Genomic DNA, 19,523 nt, shown 5'->3' on the forward strand with positions numbered 1-19,523 from the left:
TGTTGAAATTTGGCGAACAGCACATGAGTTGTTATAATTTTTGTTGGCAAGGAGGGTACCCAATTTTGATGCCCATTATAAAATTTTTTATCATTGAAATCCACCTGCTCTTTTGTCTATAAAACAGGCATTGATTGCTCTAAATGTGACATATTTCAGTTAATGTTTCTTTATGGCATGTCAAACGTTGCAATATTTGATAATCTTGTGATGTATATTCAAAATCTTGTGATGTATGTTCGAAATCTTGTGATGTATATTCAAAATCTTGTGATGTATATTCAAAATCTTGTGATGTATATTCAAAATCTTGTGATGTATGTTCGAAATCTTGTGATGTATATTCAAAATCTTGTGATGTATGTTCAAAATCTTGTGATGTATATTCAATATCTTGTGATGTATATTCTAAAACTTGTGATGTATATTCTATAGTCTTGTGATGTATGTTCGAAATCTTGTGATGTATATTCTATAATCTTGTGATGTATGTTCGAAATCTTGTGATGTATATTCGAAATCTTGTGATGTATGTTCGATAATCTTGTGATGTATATTCAATATCTTGTGATGTATATTCTAAAACTTGTGATGTATATTCTATAATCTTGTGATGTATGTTCGAAATCTTGTGATGTATATTCTATAATCTTGTGATGTATATTCAATATCTTGTGATGTATGTTCGAAGTCTTGTGATGTATATTCAATATCTTGTGATGTATATTCGAAATCTTGTGATGTATATTCTATAATCTTGTGATGTATGTTCGAAATCTTGTGATGTATATTCGAAATCTTGTGATGTATGTTCGATAATCTTGTGATGTATGTTCGAAATCTTGTGATGTATGTTCGATAATCTTGTGATGTATATTCGAAATCTTGTGATGTGTGTTCTACAATTCAGTGATGCGTGCAATAAAAGTGCATGACGCAACAGAAAAGTAAGGACAATTTTCATTGGTTAGAAATAACGAAAGTAGCCGGAGCGGTCGTAATGCACACATTGACACAACTTCGCAAGCATGAAATTGGCGAATTCAACCTAAAGTCAAAATTATAGGTAATAGAAAAATTGTTTTGGTATCAAGAAGCACTAAGTCAGTCATAACGTGAAAAGTGGGAATCAAGAACATTAATTTGATTTGTTTGAACAGTTGAAGGTACATCAAAAACAATTTAGTGGTTTATTGCTGGACTAAAGGATGTTTTATCCTATTTTTACGTCCTCATATTGTAGTGATGTTGATTAATCGGTATGATTTATTCTATAATATTTGGTGCTAGTTAGAATAATCTAACTGTGTCTCGGGACAAACTCTCACCACGCAGGGTTCGAAATTGCATGGCCCATTGCAGCTGCATTGACCGTAGCACTAGTCCAGGGACGACTTTGCAATAAATAAATAAATAACACGACAAATTTTTAGGAGAAGGTGAATGTCAGGAAAAGATTAATTGCTATGCATCATTGAATATTGTCATTCACAAATTTGTCCAATTATTTTTATAGTAAATGTATTGAGCCGGGCTCATTTACAGGATAATGAACAAGGACTAAGGTGACAGTTTAAAAATCACGTTCAGACGTTTAGAGAATATGTAATACACACAAAAATATCTCAATGGCATGCATAATATTAAATAGTTTTAAAAATAAAATAAAATATAGCTAGAAATTAACAGCGAAAAATATTGATCACGTATCGTTTCGGGGTAATCCGGTTTTATATACAAACAGAAGTAAATAAACACCGATGCAGCAAGATTAAGATCAAACGTCTCTGCACTGATGTGTCCTCAGCGGGGAGATTTGCATCAAGTCATTAATGATGTTCCCTGCATTTGTGTTAGCCTGATAGTACAACCTTTATTTATAGAATCAATCTAATTCAAATTAGATGTTAGATCCGCTTGCATACTCGCTACACTAACATCTAACAACATCCCGTTGAGGGTCACGTCAGAGGTCAAATTCTATCAATTAATCACATCGCAGCTGGCAAAATCATCATATATTGTTGAAGCGAATAAATCTTGAGGTGTTCCAAATTTAACCTCTTACGTGACCCTCAATGGGATGACTTGTTAGATGTTAGTGTGGCGAGAATGCGAGCGGATCTAACATCTAATTTTAATTATATTGTTTATAGAATATGATGCAGACAGGGATACCTGGTGAAAACCTTTCGCACCTGTTGAATTACTTTGTAAAATATTAGTCAAAGGAGCCAGGAAAAAATATTAAACAATTTAATATTATGATAAAAATATTCAATTTACTATTTCTTAAGGTGTTGAATGGATTTTGTTTTCTCAACAGCGGCTGGTGCACGTACCATACTTTTACTCGTAAACTCAATTTGGCGGTGAAGAAGCAGCATTTTCTGTTGCTCACCGTCGCAATAGCTGAGCATTGCTCTACGAGCAATGTGCCCGGCTAAAAATCATAATATTTGTAATGATATATCATATTCTAGACTTGACATACAATAAACAATGATAAGAATTATTGTCGCATATCTGCAGTGATTTTCTTTGATCTTTCTGTGGTGATAATTTATCCCAATTCACATGTGTGATCATACTTTCCAAACATGTTTCAAAGTTTTTACACTCTTTATCATACAGTTTTAAAGAACAGTTTTATGAGCTCATAAGTATATTAAATGGTTAATTTATCAAAACCTGCATTTAAAAATTCAGAAGTCTTAAGTTAAACCAAATTGTCCAGGGTATTCTTAGTAAGGTATGTCAAAGGTCATGGTTAAGTGACTTTGTAAGGCTGGTATTTTTTCTTTAGTTTTATGGCAATCAGTGCACATGGTAAATAGCATAAAATTACCCTTAAAGGTCTTATGCAAGGAGATAGCTAATTAAAATGAACAAATGTAGTTCTATGTATGATGTATATAGAGACAACAATATTTCTTTTCTTTTTTCATTTTCAGGAACTTTACGTAGGTCTACAGTTTTAATTTTGGACTCATGCACTAGGAATATCATATCAGCAGAATTGTGCCACTGAATCAAAGGGAACTCTTTTTTTTTAGGTACGCATGATCGATGTAACTTCCTCGATGGTGTGTTGGCTGTTTGCCCATGTGTATTTCGGGGTATAGGTATGTTTACTCTCAATTTTGTTTCTTAAAAGCCACATAAGGGGTATATTTTTTCTGATCTCAAATTTTGTCTAAGCATTAATCTTTTTTCTCATTCATGAATTATCTGCTGAGAGTCTAGTTAATTAATTTATTTAATTAAAGCTATATAGTAACATATAGTGAAATTATTTCCTTGTGTGAGACCTAAAGAAAATCAGGTTACTCATTTTTATGACAATTTCTTTGATTTCAGGAGTAGCCTCCCCTTTTAAAGATCCAAAATGGTGATTTTACAGTGCGGCATGCAGTCTGGTCATCAACGAAGAGTTTTGACACCTGTAATACCCATATTTCTACCATTCACCTCTGTAACCTTTGTTGAGTTCATCAGACTGGTAAGAAAAACAATATTGTTAATTGAAATAATTTTATCAAGATAAATAAAATAATTAATGAAAAAAAAATTACATGAACAGACTCCCTCATATAAGAAAATGTCACATTTTACACATTGCAATTATACATCATTTATATATCCACATTTTCCCCATTTACACATGCAGTTGAATAGATTTAGTGCTTAATAATACATAGCAACAATTATTACATGAATCCTAAGACAATTCACAAAATACATGAATGCATTAAATTGTGAAATACAGATTTCGTACATTTAATTAAAATGCACAGCATCAGTACCCCCCCCTTCACAATCTTGCAACTTTCTTTTTAATTCAAAGTCACTAGGCAACACTAAAGATTTCCACTTATTGCTTTTCAGTCCAAGACAGGAAGTTGAGGAATAAAGTTGACAGGACATCCTGAACTGTCCTCGCTACCAGCTTATCAGGGAACCAGCTGCAGTGGACAAAGTACGTTACATCATAGGATAATAGGTAAGTCTCCGGAGTAGTGTTTGTAGCAATTCTCGTACTTGGTCCTGCATCGAAGATTCAGGACTATTGATATTTATCTCTGCATGGTTTGGTTCTTCCCAGAAACATGTTACTGGTGGTGGTCCCTATATTCTTCTGGCTTTTGTGGTGAGGAATGTTTCATTTCTAGCTCTTTTCTGATCACATTTTGTCTATCTAGCTGTTTGTCTGTCCGTCTGTCCATCTGTCTGTCTGTAAACTTTTCATATTTTCGACTTCTTCTCTAGAACCTATGGACTAATTTCACCCAAACTTGCCACAAAGCATCCTTGGGTGAAGGGGATTCAAGTTTGTTTAAATAAAGGGCCACACCCTCATTCAAGGGGAGATAATTGGGAATTAATGAAAATTTGATGGTATGTTTTAAAAATCTTGTTCTCAAGAACCACTGTGCCAGGAAAAATGAAACTTATGGAGAAACATCCTCAGGTAGTGTAGATTTAAATTTGTTCAAATCATGACCCCCGGGGGTAGGGCGGAGCCACAATGGCTGACCAAAGTGTAACATAAAAATATATAGGAAAATTCTTTAAAAATCTTCTCAAGAATGACAAAGCCATAATTGATCCTATATATATGGAAGCATCCTCAGGTAGTGTCGATTCAAGTTTGTTCAAATCATAACCCCCGGGGTAGGGCGGGGCCACAATGGAAGATCAAAGTTTTACATAGAAATATAAAGGAAAAATCTTTAAAAATCTTCTTCTCAAGAACAGCAAAACCCTGATTGATCATATTTATATGGAAGCATCCTTAGGTAGTGTAGATTCAAGTTTGTTCAACTCATGTCCCCCGGGGGTAGGACGGGGCCACAAAGGATGATCAAATTTTATATAGAAATATATAGGAAAATTCTTTAAAAATAACCTTCTCAAGAAAAGCAAAGCCATGATTGGTCAAGGGACTACTTTTGGATTTAAACTTTTCAATAAAAAACCAATTTTTACTTTTTCCTAGCCACAGTGCTCAGGTGAGCGATGTGGCCCATGGGCCTCTTGTTTTTTTTTTTTTTTTTTTTAAAAATGATCAATCATTATACATGTATAAATAAATCAGTTGTTAAAAAATTTGCTTCATATTTGAAGTGCTTTAAACCGACCCTTTGATGAAAGTGACGAGTGTTTTTTGCACCTTGGAAGGTATATTGGTAAAATATAAGAAGGAAGTTATGATTTTGGTGTTACTATTGTTGTTATTTAAGTTTGATTTGATTTTTATATTACGAGTATTATGAAACTGTTATTTTGTTACTGACCGATGGTTAATTTTAATAATGCCCAATTTTTGAACATACTATGTAATAAATATTAATAACAACCTTTGAATAATTGGAAAGACAATATTATAAATATGATAGCATTTTTGTACATGAGCATACATTTTTGAAAGGAAAAATAAATTATTCAATTGCATTAAAAAAAATATTTTGTTTCATATTCTTGCGAATTATCAGATCATTCTTCTATTATTTAAATACTCTGTCATTATGAAACCTTGTTAATAATTAAGTAAATATTAATTGTACATTTACATTTGCACCAATTTTTACATGGCATTTTCACACTAAGAATGCCACGTGCAAAATTATATACAGGAACAATTCTGAACAAATATATGCAAGTGAGTTGTAAATTTGATATGTAATGCATACATTACAAAAACCCATGACAGTGTTCACTAAAATGAAATGTATGGACTCTTATATAAATACTTGGTATATGTGATATGGATATTATGGATGATATTTTTGAGAATGACACAAGTAATGAAATTTTTCAGCATTGAATTGGATTCTTGAACCAGAGCCATGTGAACCTGGTCCACCTGTACCTCTCATTGAAGACCTGTTAACATCACCAGAGTATGTTCATTCTGATACCCCTATGGTATGGTTACAGCATGCATTATCCCTGAATCCATTAAAAGAGCTGCATTGGCAACGAAACAACCCAATGTGGTCGATTGTAAGGAAATATAGCATATCAGCTTCCAACTTTGGTGCAGTTCTCAGTTCTAAGCAAAGGCGGTAAGACGTGTGATTAAATTTTTGCGAAAAAGACTTTTAAAATTACAGTCAAACTTTGTTATCTCAAACCCATTATCTCATATTTCATGGATATGTCAAAGTAATTTTGAAGTGCAAACCATTTATAAAAGACTGGGACATTTTATTCTTGATAACTCTTTATGTATTATTCTTGAATCCACGGATATTTCAAACATTTTTCTTGGTCTCATTGAGTTTGAGATAATGAGGTTCGACTGTAATGACTAGATATTTGTACATAAAGATGCAGGAAATATAAGATTAATAACCAAAAATCATATTTTCTTCTCCAGATTGACATTGTCACTGAAGAAACAGCTGATGTCGGCTTACAATCTGGAGTCCATCAAGGCTGTTGCATGGGGTATCACTCATGAAGATGATGCTTTGAGAAAGTATGAAAAAGGACTTTGATGCAGCTGTAGAGCAGTCAGGTATACAGCACAAAATAACATTCATTCAACCTCTTACATGTTAACATTCAATGTGTCAAAACAAATAACAGGACTTATCCTGGTGACAAACAGAAATCAATTACTGAAGTCTAATTGTAAAAAAAAACTAGAAATATGTCCATAGGACATGAATGCCCCGCCAAGGATATATTAGTAAAGCAACATGAAATTTGTATATGTATAAAATTTGATCAGTTTGGTTCAGGCAGGGCTTATAGTTAGTTGGGAATAAAAATGTAGGTCCAGCATCCAAAGCAAGTCTGGTAGTGTCCATCCCTAGATGCATCATCCATGCAAGTTTGGTTCAGGTAGGGTTTATAGTTACTTGGGAATGAAAAAATAGGTCAGATCCAGCATCAGAAGCAAGTCTGGTAGTGTCCATCCCTAGCTGCATCATCCATGCAAGTTTGGTTTAGGTAGGGCTTATAGTTACTTGGGAATGAAAATGTAAGTCAGATCCAGCATCCGAAGCAAGTCTGGTAGTGTCCATCCCTAGATGCATCATCCATGCAAGTTTGGTCAAGTAGGGCTAATAGTTCCTTAGGAATAAATCTGCTCCAAAAACTTCAACCTGGTCACTCATCTGGAAAATGTAGGTCAGATCCAGCATCCGAAGCAAGTCTGGTAGTGTCCATCCTTAGATGCATCATCCAAGCAAGTTTGGTCTAAGTAGGGCTTATAGTTCCTTAAGAATGGACCTGCTCCAAAAACTTGAATTTGGTCACTCATCTGGAAAATGTAGGTCAGATCCAGCATCCGAAGCAAGTCCGGTAGTGTTCATCTCTAGATGCATCATCTATGCAAGTTTGTATCAACATGTAAAGTTTGATAACACCATCTTGAATGGTATGTTTAAAACTGAGCTAAACACTATTTAAGAAAAGTCAGGTCAAGGTCAAAGGAAAGGTCAAGGTCAAAAAATGTTGATGCAGTTGCATAGCTCTCATCAATATCTATCAGCATATGAAGTTTGATGAAAATATCTTGGATAGTTTCTTTGAAACTTAGCTTTGAACAGAGCTAAACACAAAGTGGGACGGGAAGGACGGAAGACGGACATGACAAACACCATATGCCCCGGCCATATTCATGGCGGGGCATAAATATTCAGTTACCAACATATTCCAGAAAATTTGCTTTTTGAAGTGGAAGGATTATAAAAGCTCTACTTAGACTTTGTTTGCATTACAAAATCAATTGTATTATGGTTTGTTTGCATTCAGTAGTATTATAATTTTTTCTGAAAAGGATATGGTTGCATGAATCTGGAGTGTTGGGAGCTTCACCTGATGGCTTAGTTGTTCGACCACCAACATGCAGTGTATTTTATCAAACTCCAGAAGCCAAAGACGCCATTCCTGATATTGTAGAGGTGAAGTGTCCATACACAGCATCGTCTTCAACAGTAGCAGATGGGGCACAAAATTTGAAGGATTTTTCATAGGTAAATAACATTAAAAATCTGTATTGTCCAGTACTTTGAAATTAAAAATCTTGGTGAGTAAATGATTTCAAAACATGTATTTATTTACAAGTGCAGCTGTTCAATATGGTATGAAGATATTGAAAAAGGAGGGGATATGTACTGGTATAACACAACTTAAGTGTTTTTTGATTTTTTTTTAGATCTTAAACAAGATACCCTGTGCCTGAAAACCAGTCACCCATACTATCATCAAATTCAAGGCCAGCTACACATATGTAACAAAACATTCTGCGACTTAATTGTGTGGACAAGAGTAGACTGCATTGTGATTAGAATAGTAAAAGACATTGAATGGACAGCAAATGTTCCAAAGCTGATAGATTTCTACATTAACATTTTCATTCCAGCACTGATGGAAAACTGAGTTCTAGTTTGAACTTCTTGACACTTAGTTTTGTACCTCTAGAATTTTCTAACAATGGAAAATGGGTAATCATGTTAAATGTGTTGAATGTTCCTAAGTCTCATAAATGTATGATATGATATGTCATAATCCATCATAAAACTTCTGGCTTATAAGACTATTTTAAATAGCAATGATGATTAATAAAATCTATGTACTACATAAAAAAAGAATATCAAAATTTAGAATCATTTTATTAATGAATTGAAGATGTTATTCTCAAAGTGAAAATGTAACATTTTTGTCTTTCTTAATAGATAAATTGTTGAAAACATGAATTTGTTGAGTTGTGCTTTAAAGGTAAATATACTTTAAACTAGAGATTTAAAATTATTATATTGTCAAATGAAGAATGGAATTGCCAAACATTCTTGTAATAAATCCATGCTAACAAAAGGAAGTACATGTATTCTTATATTGTGTATTTAATATTTATAGATATTTTTTCAAAAAAAGAGGAAGGCAAATGCTGAATTAATCATACAAATAGCCCCGGGCGTCGGGCAATGGGACAGATTTCACGGCTACTGATAGCACGCGGTCAGTTTGGTCAGTTACGCCTATCAGAAAGCATGGGAATTCAAAAAGAAAGTACCGCCAGCGATGTTTGAGTGGACAATTTCTTTTTTTTTTTTTCGTTTATAGGAATTTTCCCAAGGATAAGACCAATTTTCCAGTAAATTTCAATATTCGCTTAAGCAGTCTATAATGGAATTGCCAAACATTCTTGTAATAAATCCATGCTAACAAAAGGGATTTTATATTTCTGTAATAAGTACATGTATTACAACATACAACATACTACAAAGTTAACAAATATAACCATTGACATTGATAACAAATCAAAATTTGCTTATCCCTTGCACTTTGGTATGAATATCTTCACTGTTTAGTGTATACTGTCACACGCCAATGCAAATTTATAATAAGTACATGTATCTTTAAGTAATTTCTTTCAAAAGTGGAGCTTGCAAGTTTACAAGACAAGAACAGAGTTGAAATATTTTTGTTGAGATTGGTCTGTAAGTAGATGGTATGTGACGGAGAATATAATTCTTTATCCTCTCGTTGGCTCTTTCCACATGAATAAGTGCTTTAGCAATCTTGTAACACAGTGCTGCTTCTTGTATGGTAAACTGGCCTCGTGTCGATAAAAGAGCTTTTATAATTAAGCAGACACCCTGGGGCAACTGGTCATGAATGGTGAAACCTTTGACCACCAAAATAAGGTCTCCAGCTTTGAACTTTCGTAAAACTTGGCTGTGACGTACAATAGCTACATCAGAAGTAGAACCTGGGTACAGCATGGAGCAAAATGTAAGTGCACCATTTGGAAGCGCGCAAGTTACTGCTTTAAAAGTATGGCAACTTTTGTACATACTGTAGGCCATGGCCTGATTATCCATATGTGTTGGGATGTCCTGGGTTGTTTCAATTGCATCCATGGATGCTCTAGCAGAGGAAAAATCCTCAAAAGATTTTGGCAGAGACCCTGAAAAAAAGTTGGAAAAAAATTAATTTGATTATTTGTAATTGTGTAAAAAAATTGTGTTACAGTCAATCTTTCAAGAATACAATAAATTTAACTGCATTAAATTTTTGCAAGTCATTATGATAAATTTTAAAACAAACCTTTGCATTTAAGCTGACTTGGAAAACATTCTACGCTACATTCTACACTACGCCATCAGACAGCATCTTGTATAGGGAAAAGACCACCAATTATTTTCCCATAGAACTCCATACAAACCTTAGGCCCTCTCAGTACTTTACTATGACAATTTCAGAAAAATCTTTAGCATCATTTCAAACTTTGTTCTAAGCCCTAACAAAAAATACTGAAAAAAATATATGGTCCCATGGAGTTTATAGGTCAAAATTGCAGTTATTTTCAACTTATAGAGATTCGCAGTAAATAACACGCGGCATAAAAAATCAACCCCCACTCCTAAAATCTTCCCTGGCATTTCTATAGTTTCTGTAATATTCCCTCATCCCATCATTTATTTCAAAGGTCATTAATTTTACTTTAAAATGAAAACAATTAAATACCTGATTTCAGCCAATGGCGTAACGCCTACCCATTCAGTATTCGGTTTAATGTTCCATAACAAACAAAGCCATGTGTGCATCCGGGGATTTGGTGCTCTCATTCCTATACTTACATACTTACCTGTCCCAGAATTAGTCAATTGTGGTAATTTCAAAGACTATACACCTACCTGTGAACATGTATGAAATTTGAGTCCTGTGACTTCAGTGTATTGGATACTGTGACCATCTCAAATGATGACACCTTACTGCTACCAGCACAATTCAAAGGAGTGAATGACGTCTGGGCCGGTGATGATATTTGGATATATTGGTGACTGTAATAAATAAAATATTTGTACAATGAATTGTTTTTGTGCTTTAATGTTAATAAAGTGATATTAAGTCAAAATTGAGTCAATAATTTCATAAGGGTGGATTCTACCCAGAATTAGGTAAAAAGCTCCAAAATTGGATAAATCATAGTTAATTAAGCAAAATTCAAAGGTTTTAAAAAGACTGATATAGAATTTTTTTATGCTTATGCAAAGTATATTATTTAAGACTCTGATATACTAATTGATTCTTATCTAATCCCTCCTATTGCTTAAGTATGTACAAAAAAGTTTCCCCACCCCCCAGTGAAAAACACTTAAAGAAATAGCAGGTGCCCCCTTTTATTTTTGTTTACAATTAATTTAGACAAGTTTAAATCAATCCTTTTGATAACAAATCAAAGTTCAATGTCTGTAGTCTTATACATTACAATGAGAAGCTACTTTTTGAATTTTATTCTAAGAAAAGGAGAATTTAAAATTTTTTTTTTTTTAAATTAAAGAAAAGCAAAAACTGACTTCAAACCCCAAAATGTACTATACAATAAGAGGCTGGAAAGTTAATAAATAAAAAATTTACCTGCAATGTACAGAAAACTGTCCGACAAAATACATCAGGTGGGTAGGGAGTCTCCATTTTCTTCTTATGTAGAGAAAATGCCCCTGCTGATCAGATACCTAACACTCCCAAATAATAACAAAATATGTTAACATAACAGTCAATCTAAGATGTTCATCCCTCAATGGCAACAAGTTTTTATTACAGTAACTGAAATTGTTAGGAAATAGGAAATCACAATTGGAATTCCTTTAAATGTACCTTCTCTTCGTTGTATTTAATATCGTGGATTGATATTGGCTTCCTTTTACTAGACTCTATTTTTAGGGCAAGCAATTCCTTTTCCAGTTGTATTTCTGTTGAGAGGCGCTGCATTTCTTGAGTACAGTTAAATGTGCAGGACGCTGAGTAGTTGTGCTCTGATATCAACTGAAAATATATTGTAAATCATGTACAGTTAAAAGAACTTTATATATTATTAAAAATTATTGAAAATGTTTCAGTGTTGGTCATTTGTCATCATTGGTGATTTAAATGAGCTTTACTTTTTCTTGATATTGACATTTTGGTGCTTGTGGAATCTGCAACTGGTCCATCTTAAGATGACAGGGACTCCTCACTTTTGAGTTTTTTCCTCCTTTGTAAAATAATTAAACTTGAATTATTTTTTTATTCAGTTGTAAGCTACTCTGTTTATACATGTACCCTTTTAAAGATTTTTAGTAAAATATTCTCAATTAAACTCCACCCACCCACCATCCAAAAACAAGATGTCGGTCATATTTTGAAAAATAATTTCACCTTTTTGTAAATTCAGGATCAGAGAAATCCATGGCCTTTCCTTCATTCCATGCAAAATATGCAGGGTCCCCCTCCTTCTTACCATCCTTAAAGTGGCAGGAGCAGATGCGATCATTCTGATCTCCTGGTTGGCGATCAGCTCGTCTAAAAATATACATTATACAAAGACTGAGTGAAGGAGAATTAAAAAGCAAAACATGTTCATTTAGCATGTTATTATCAAATAGCCTAAATGACTTATTTTTTCATTATTTTTTTTTTAAATGTTACATTTACTTGCAAGTACAAGATAACCATGTGCATAACATTAACAAACGGTAGCAGTATTTGGTAGTAATAATACGAAATAAAATGTAATAAAAACAGCTGTTAAACAAAAATTAATCTTGCTACAAATTGCACAGTTTTTGTAGTATGTACTCTTCTGTAGTATGTATTCTTCTGCTATATTGATTACTACGAGATTTAACTTTTTAGCATGCATGTATAAATACTGTATCTGACAATGCAGCATCGTGACATATCGTTACAAGTACCTACAAATTTTGTCAATATATCTACGTTTACTGAGTTTTTTCCCTAGCAGGCCGAAATATCTTCATCATGTCACCAGGAACAACACTCGTGCATCTCGTAATTAGCATGATTAGTGCTGCAATAAACAAACTGATGTTTTTTTCTCACCTGCATGGTTTTCCCGACGCTTCAGCTACTTTCGTTATTTCTAACCAATGAAAATTGTCCTTACTTTTCTGTTGCGTCATGCAATTTTATTGCACGCATCACTGAATTGTAGAACACACATCACAAGATTTCGAATATACATCACAAGATTATCGAACATACATCACAAGATTTCGAATATACATCACAAGATTATAGAATATACATAACAAGATTTCGAATATACATCACAAGATTTCGAACATACATCACAAGATTATAGAATATACATCACAAGATTTTGAATATACATCACAAGATTTTGAATATACATCACAAGATTTCGAATATACATCACAAGATTTCGAACATACATCACATGATTTTGAATATACATCACAAGATTTCGAATATACATCACAAGATTTCGAACATACATCACAAGATTTCGAACATACATCAAAAGATTATAGAATATACATCACAAGATTTCGAATATACATCACAAGATATTGAATATACATCACAAGATTTCGAACATACATCACAAGATATTGAATATACATCACAAGATTATAGAATATACATCACAAGATTTCGAACATACATCACAAGATTATAGAATATACATCACAAGTTTTAGAATATACATCACAAGATATTGAATATACATCACAAGATTTTGAACATACATCACAAGATTTTGAATATACATCACAAGATTTCGAACATACATCACAAGATTTTGAATATACATCACAAGATTTTGAATATACATCACAAGATTTCGAACATACATCACAAGATTTTGAATATACATCACAAGATTTTGAATATACATCCACAAGATTTCGAATATACATCACAAGATTTCGAACATACATCACAAGATTTTGAATATACATCACAAGATTATCGAATATTGCAACGTTTGGCATGCCATAGTTTCTTTGGGATTTTAAACAAGTTTTACGGCAGCTTTAATGAAGCTTTTATTTTCACTCTTGTTTACTGATTCTTTTCCATTCATTTATCATTCAGTGTCTCGAAAAGCCCTTGTATCCCAGCTTTTCATGAAGAAACTATGTGATTAAAAGTGGTCACATAAACTGTTATAAATTCACGAAAGATTCAATAATGAGAAAAAGTCAAGTTTAATGCCACACGATATCTGTAATGTAAATCATATAGTTCAGGACATTATTTATTGAACAGCCCTCGTATTTGATAGAAAGCTTGTTTTATTCAGCTCGCTATACAGCTCTGTAAACAGAAAATGAACACTCACAAATAGGACACTATACCTTTGTTCGGGACAATTTCCTACCATCATGGTTTATCAAAATATTAATACAAGTGTCTCTTTAAAACTAAAAGATTTAAAAACCTCTATTATATAAAGTCAAAAATAAACTTGAAAACACAAGGACTCCTCTTATTCGTTTTATCTAGGTTATATTTCTTCTCAATATAAATATGCATTTGTTGTCAAAATTTGAGATATAAAGTTTTATTTGCTGCAAAACTTAAGAATATATAGAATATTTATCATGAACTGTGAAATTTCAGATAATGTTAATCTTTCGTCAGGCAGCAATATTCAAAGCAAGCATTTCAAAAAAAAAAATTATTTGCATTTTGTCTATTTTACTATTAGCGATTGAATGTATTAAAACTCATATTTTTCAATCAATCGACCCATCGGAGAAGAATAAGAGTGCATACTGAAATATATACACACTCATCACCTTCCGTTGTATTTCTTGATAAGGCCACACCAATAATTTTTTTTGTTCGTCGGACCCGCGCGCTCGTATTTAAACAAAACTATACAAATAATATTAATTTAAAATTCCCGCATCTTTGGAATTCTGTGCTGTTTTCTGTTCCATTTCCGCTCTATTTATCGTACTTTTAATCGATTTACTCTGCAAATCAGAAAAAATATGATTGTCCGCTCATTTTTTTTCACGCCCCGCCTAAAAATGTTGCCTACAATAAAGAAATAATATTATTATTTAACCGCTAGCCCGCTCGTACTTTTTTCATCAAATGTCCGACGAACAAGAAATTAAATTGGTGTGGCCTAAGTTTTTTTTCTGTATTTGAATTAATCCTTGGTAATTTTATCAGTTGAATTTAATGCTGGACTAGAGTGTAATCGTTCAAAAATTTTAAAGATCCGAGAATTTTCTTTTTTTAGTTATGTAATTGTAGTCAATATTGCTTTGTGCATTCTTAATCATAAACTGCACTTTTCCCTTTTGCATGTTAAAGAGTGCATACATATAAGTTCAGAAATACAGAATTATCTTACAGTAGTTTCAACACAGCATATGTGAGAGAGAGAGAGAGAGAGAGAGAGAGAGAGAGAGAGAGAGTAAATACGGTAAGGAATGTTGATAAAAACATCAACATGTATTAAGAAAGTACTTACATAAGACAGAATGTATAGATTCCGCTTGTCTAATTATCATAGACACAGAGTATCTCCCTCTTAACATATGTTGCAAATTCCGTTTCTTAGATAATTTATCTCTTTCACGTTTTAAGGTTGCTTTCGTTTTCTAGATAATGTAAGTCTTTCAAATGTTTCAAGATTTATTTTAGAATAAACATCCTGAATGATTTGTTTATGCCTTTAAAACAAAAAGGGATTTTAGCTACCTAGCCACTCTTGACTAATGTTCGATTCTGATGGGAAAGAAAATGACAATTCGGATAAAAAAAAAACGCATCGTATTGTGGACATTATTTACAAATTTGCCGAAAAAAAGAATGAAACATATTGAGATAATTAACAGTATATTAAAGCTCAAAAGTTCATTTAAAACAATACAAAATTTAGAGCAGACCTAAAAAAAAAATAAATAAGCTCATCTTCGTGCCAAATAAATAGTTTTAAATCTTATGTTTCTTATACATGTAGCAGAAGACTACATTGATTGCGAAAAATGTCTAAATATTCTGGCATGTACCAAGACGATAATTTCTAAATATTAAACCCTAAGTATTAAATTATCAGCAAAAATTATGTGTGCTAATTTCTATGAAATGAAAAAAAAAAAATGAAACATATCTTTAAAATCTCAGAATTATAAAAAGAAACTGACCCCCAAAATAAAGTGAGGCTTGATCTTTAGTTTTTGAATCAAATTATTCATATTGAATTTTATGTGCATTGTACCAAATTTTTAAAGGTTATCACCCCCCCCCCCCCCCACCCTTCCTTGTACTTCAGACCTGTTAAAAAACCCATCAAATGTTGTACAATGTATATTGAAGAAGCTAAGCATAATGCACATGTTGTTTTAAACGTTTTTCCTATCATACAGCTGCGAGCAAAATACATTGTGTTTGTTTAAATTCCATTATTATTTTAAAGCTTAACACTGATTTAAATATTAAAGAAAGACATTTATTTTTATGACACAAATCTTTTGTTTCATACATCCCTGCTCTAAAATTAAAACAGAAAATAAATACATAATTATATAATGCATTTCCGCACACCTTGCGCATCTTGCTCTCCTATACATGTATATGTTTCATATTTTCTTTTTTAGATAATCTATCTCTTTCACGTATTTAAAGATTTTATAAACATAGCTTTGTAAATATTTAACACAGAACCTTCTTTTAATCCTTTTCAAACAACTTGTGTTTGTGCAGTTTCTGCTTAATCCACTCAATGGGGAAAAATTGCAGATAAAATTGATAGTATAGTGATAGTATAATGCACTCCTGATTAACCACATTGAAATGGATAACACAAAAAATAAAATATAACACAACCTTGTGCCAAAATTGTATTTTTACATAGAGATGGGTTTAAACATGGTTTCAGCATTACTGTTCATTTATTGCGAAAAATATCAAAATACCTGTTTTATAGCGGAATGCATGAGGCAAGACGATAACCCCTGAACCTTGTATACTAAATTATCAGCAAAAGTTACGCTCCGCAATGTATGCAAAGCCGTATGAACTTGAGTACATGTGTATTTCATAATGACATCTTGCACATTTCAGTGTGGTAAAACAGATATTGTCTTTGAAACTGACGATGAAAGTTTAACTGACTAGACGAGAAAACTGGCTAGAAAAAAAACAAAACACAAGAGGCCCTTTGGCCACATCGCTCACCTGAGCACTGTAGCTTGGAAAAAATAAGCAGACACAGTTTATTTTTGAAAAGTTTAAACCCAAAAGTGGTCCCAACAATTCTTAAAGGGGAAAGGGTATGGTTTAAACAAACTTAAATCTACACTAACTAAGGATGCTTGCATATATCTTTGCATGACTACCTGTGGCTTTATTGCCCTTTACATTTGAACTTACATTGTGGGCCCTGCCCTTCCCCCAGGGGTCATGACTTGAACAAATTTGAATCAACACTACCTGAGAATGCTTCCATATGAATATGACTAATCATTCTTTAAAAGATTTTTAAAGAATTTCCCTCTATACATGTATTTCTATGTAAAACTCTGATCGGCCATTTTGGCCCCGCTCTACGCTCGGGATCATGATTTGAACAAACTTGAATCTACGCTGCCTGAGGATGCTTCCCTATAAATTTCATCTTTACTGGCACAGTGGTTCTTGATAAAAAGGTTTTTAAAGAATTTCCCTATATATTTCTATGTAAAATTTTGATCGGCCATTGTGGCCCCGCCCTACCCCCTGGGGTCATGATTCGACTAAACTTAAATCTACACTACCTGAGGATGCTTCCATATGAATGTGATCATTAATGCCTTTGCTATTCTTGAGAAGATTTTGAAAGAATTTCCTTATATATTTCTATGTAAAATTTTTGATCGGCTATTGTGGCCCCACCCTACCTCCGGGGGTCATGATTCGACTAAACTTAAATCTACACTACCTGAGGATGCTTCCATATACGTTTCATCTTTCCTTTCACAGTGGTTCTTGAGAAGAAGATTTTAAAAAAATTTCCTATATATTTCTATGTAAAAATTTGATCGGCCATTGTAGCCCTTCCCCTACCCCCTGGGGTCATGATTCGACTAAACTTAAATCTACACTACCTGAGGATGCTTCCATATGAATGTGATCATTAATGCCTTTGCTATTCTTGAGAAGATTTTGAAAGAATTTCCTTATATATTTCTATGTAAAATTTTTGATCGGCTATTGTGGCCCCGCCCTACCTCCGGGGGTCATGATTCGACTAAACTTAAATCTACACTACCTGAGGATGCTTCCATATACGTTTCATCTTTCCTTTCACAGTGGTTCTTGAGAAGAAGATTTTAAAAAAATTTCCTATATATTTCTATGTAAAAATTTGATCGGCCATTGTAGCCCTTCCCCTACCCCAGGGATCATGATTTGAATAAACTTGAGTCTACACTACCTGAGGATGCTTACCTATAAGTTTTAAGTTTCCTGTCACAGTGGTTCTTGAGAAGAGGATTTTTAAAACATACCACCAAATTTTCACTATTTCTTAATTATCTCCCCTTGAAAAAGAGCGTGGCCCTTCATTTGAATAAATTTGAATCCCCTTTACCTAAGGATACTTTGTGGCAAGTTTGGTTGAAATTGGCTGAGTAGTTCTGGAGAAGAAGATGAAAATGTAAAAAGTTTACGACGACAACGACAACGACGACAGACGACGGACAAATTTTGATCAGAAAAGCTCACTTGAGCCTTCGGCTCAGGTGAGCTAAAAAACGAAAAACACCAGATTAATTGATTACCCTACCGTATGCCTCACAAAAGCACATTACATAAAAAATACATTAATTCTATCTTACATCATTTTCTCTATATAACAGGCTTTTTAAAACAAAACTATCATTCGACACATCATTGTGGAATGTGTAGTCTGAGTGTTTTTTTTCCTGAAGCAGAACTGTGTTATGTCAGACAAGCTTCAAATTTAAAAAAAAAAGTTTTAACCATTGAGAGATATTGTTTGTCAAGTCAAATTACTGTTTTCCTCTCAACATGATCTCTAACATCTTTTTCGAAAGAAACGCATTTCGATAAGCATTGCATGTTTCCACCAAAAATGTGGATTCATTTAACATTTTATCTCTTTGAACTTAAACACTTTTTTATTATTGAGGCAATGTGGTTCATTTTTTCAAATAATTGGAATTTAATTTAATTTCAATGAATTAGAATTGTGTGTTAACACGGAACTAGTTGACTCTAAGAATTTACGAGAATAAAGAAAGTAATTTCATATTATTAAGTGGAAGTGTACATATTGGACGACAGTAAAATCAAAAATTTTCAACCAGAGACCTTACCTTTTTCATCGACGTTTTAAGTATTTCTCTCTTCTCATGAAAATTACTGTTTAATTTGCAGGAACAATAGTGCCAAAAATATTCCTTACATTTCATTAAGAATGATTATTTTTCTACAATTTTTTTCTCCTAATTTTGATATAAATAATACAATTAGATAATGTTTTTTGGTATATTTACATTGAGAAAATGGCCGTAAGAAATCAAGAGAGAGAGAGAGAGATGTGGATGAAGGAGTGTCCTTAGCGAATTCACATACACAGTAGAACATTTCATATGAACAAAAAATATTTTTAAAAATTAAAAAAGCACAGACAAGTTAACGTTCAAAATTGAATTTAAAAAAATCCTTCCAAAACGGATGTCAGATATTTATGAAAGCATAAAAAGTATACTTGCCTAAGAGTGAAAGGC

General features: G+C 32.9%; 2 protein-coding genes and 1 long non-coding RNA gene across 12 annotated transcripts in view; 1 reads left to right on the forward strand and 2 right to left on the reverse strand.

Moving 5' to 3' along the window:
- Positions 1–19,523, reverse strand: part of LOC134278405 (sodium-dependent multivitamin transporter-like) — a 46,802-nt gene that overhangs the window by 21,449 nt on the left and 5,830 nt on the right. The gene's annotated exons all lie outside the window — the stretch shown is intronic.
- Positions 632–8,711, forward strand: LOC134278353 (uncharacterized). Of its 3 annotated transcripts, XR_009994419.1 has the most exons (9): positions 633–1,066; positions 2,955–2,963; positions 3,057–3,125; positions 3,361–3,502; positions 3,889–4,003; positions 5,822–6,068; positions 6,383–6,523; positions 7,793–7,988; positions 8,171–8,711. It is a non-coding gene; the product is annotated as an uncharacterized LOC134278353 (long non-coding RNA). The 3 variants fall into 3 exon arrangements; XR_009994417.1 differs by having other exon boundaries at positions 632–1,066; positions 2,955–3,125; XR_009994418.1 differs by lacking the exon at positions 2,955–2,963 and having other exon boundaries at positions 634–1,066.
- On the reverse strand, positions 9,233–13,129 carry LOC134278366 (uncharacterized). Of its 8 annotated transcripts, none has more exons than XR_009994422.1 (8): positions 12,844–13,129; positions 12,160–12,303; positions 11,904–11,995; positions 11,620–11,787; positions 11,380–11,477; positions 10,656–10,802; positions 10,066–10,205; positions 9,233–9,925 (listed from the first exon to the last, which is right to left on the reverse strand). XR_009994422.1 is itself a non-coding variant. In XM_062760709.1 (7 exons), the coding sequence occupies exons 1-6, from the start codon at positions 12,272–12,274 to the stop codon at positions 10,113–10,115; spliced, it is 639 nt and encodes a 212-aa protein (XP_062616693.1). In that variant the 5' UTR covers positions 12,275–12,578; the 3' UTR covers positions 9,233–9,925; positions 10,066–10,112. The 8 variants fall into 8 exon arrangements, 2 of the variants coding, with proteins under 2 accessions (XP_062616693.1, XP_062616689.1); XR_009994423.1 differs by lacking the exon at positions 12,844–13,129 and adding an exon at positions 12,721–12,800; XR_009994421.1 differs by lacking the exon at positions 12,844–13,129 and adding an exon at positions 12,696–12,800.

Source organism: Saccostrea cucullata, unplaced genomic scaffold (genome assembly GCF_032062105.1).
Source record: "Saccostrea cucullata isolate Sc308-1 unplaced genomic scaffold, CSIRO_AGI_Scuc_v1 ctg2866, whole genome shotgun sequence".
Lineage (NCBI taxonomy): Eukaryota > Metazoa > Mollusca > Bivalvia > Ostreida > Ostreidae > Saccostrea > Saccostrea cuccullata.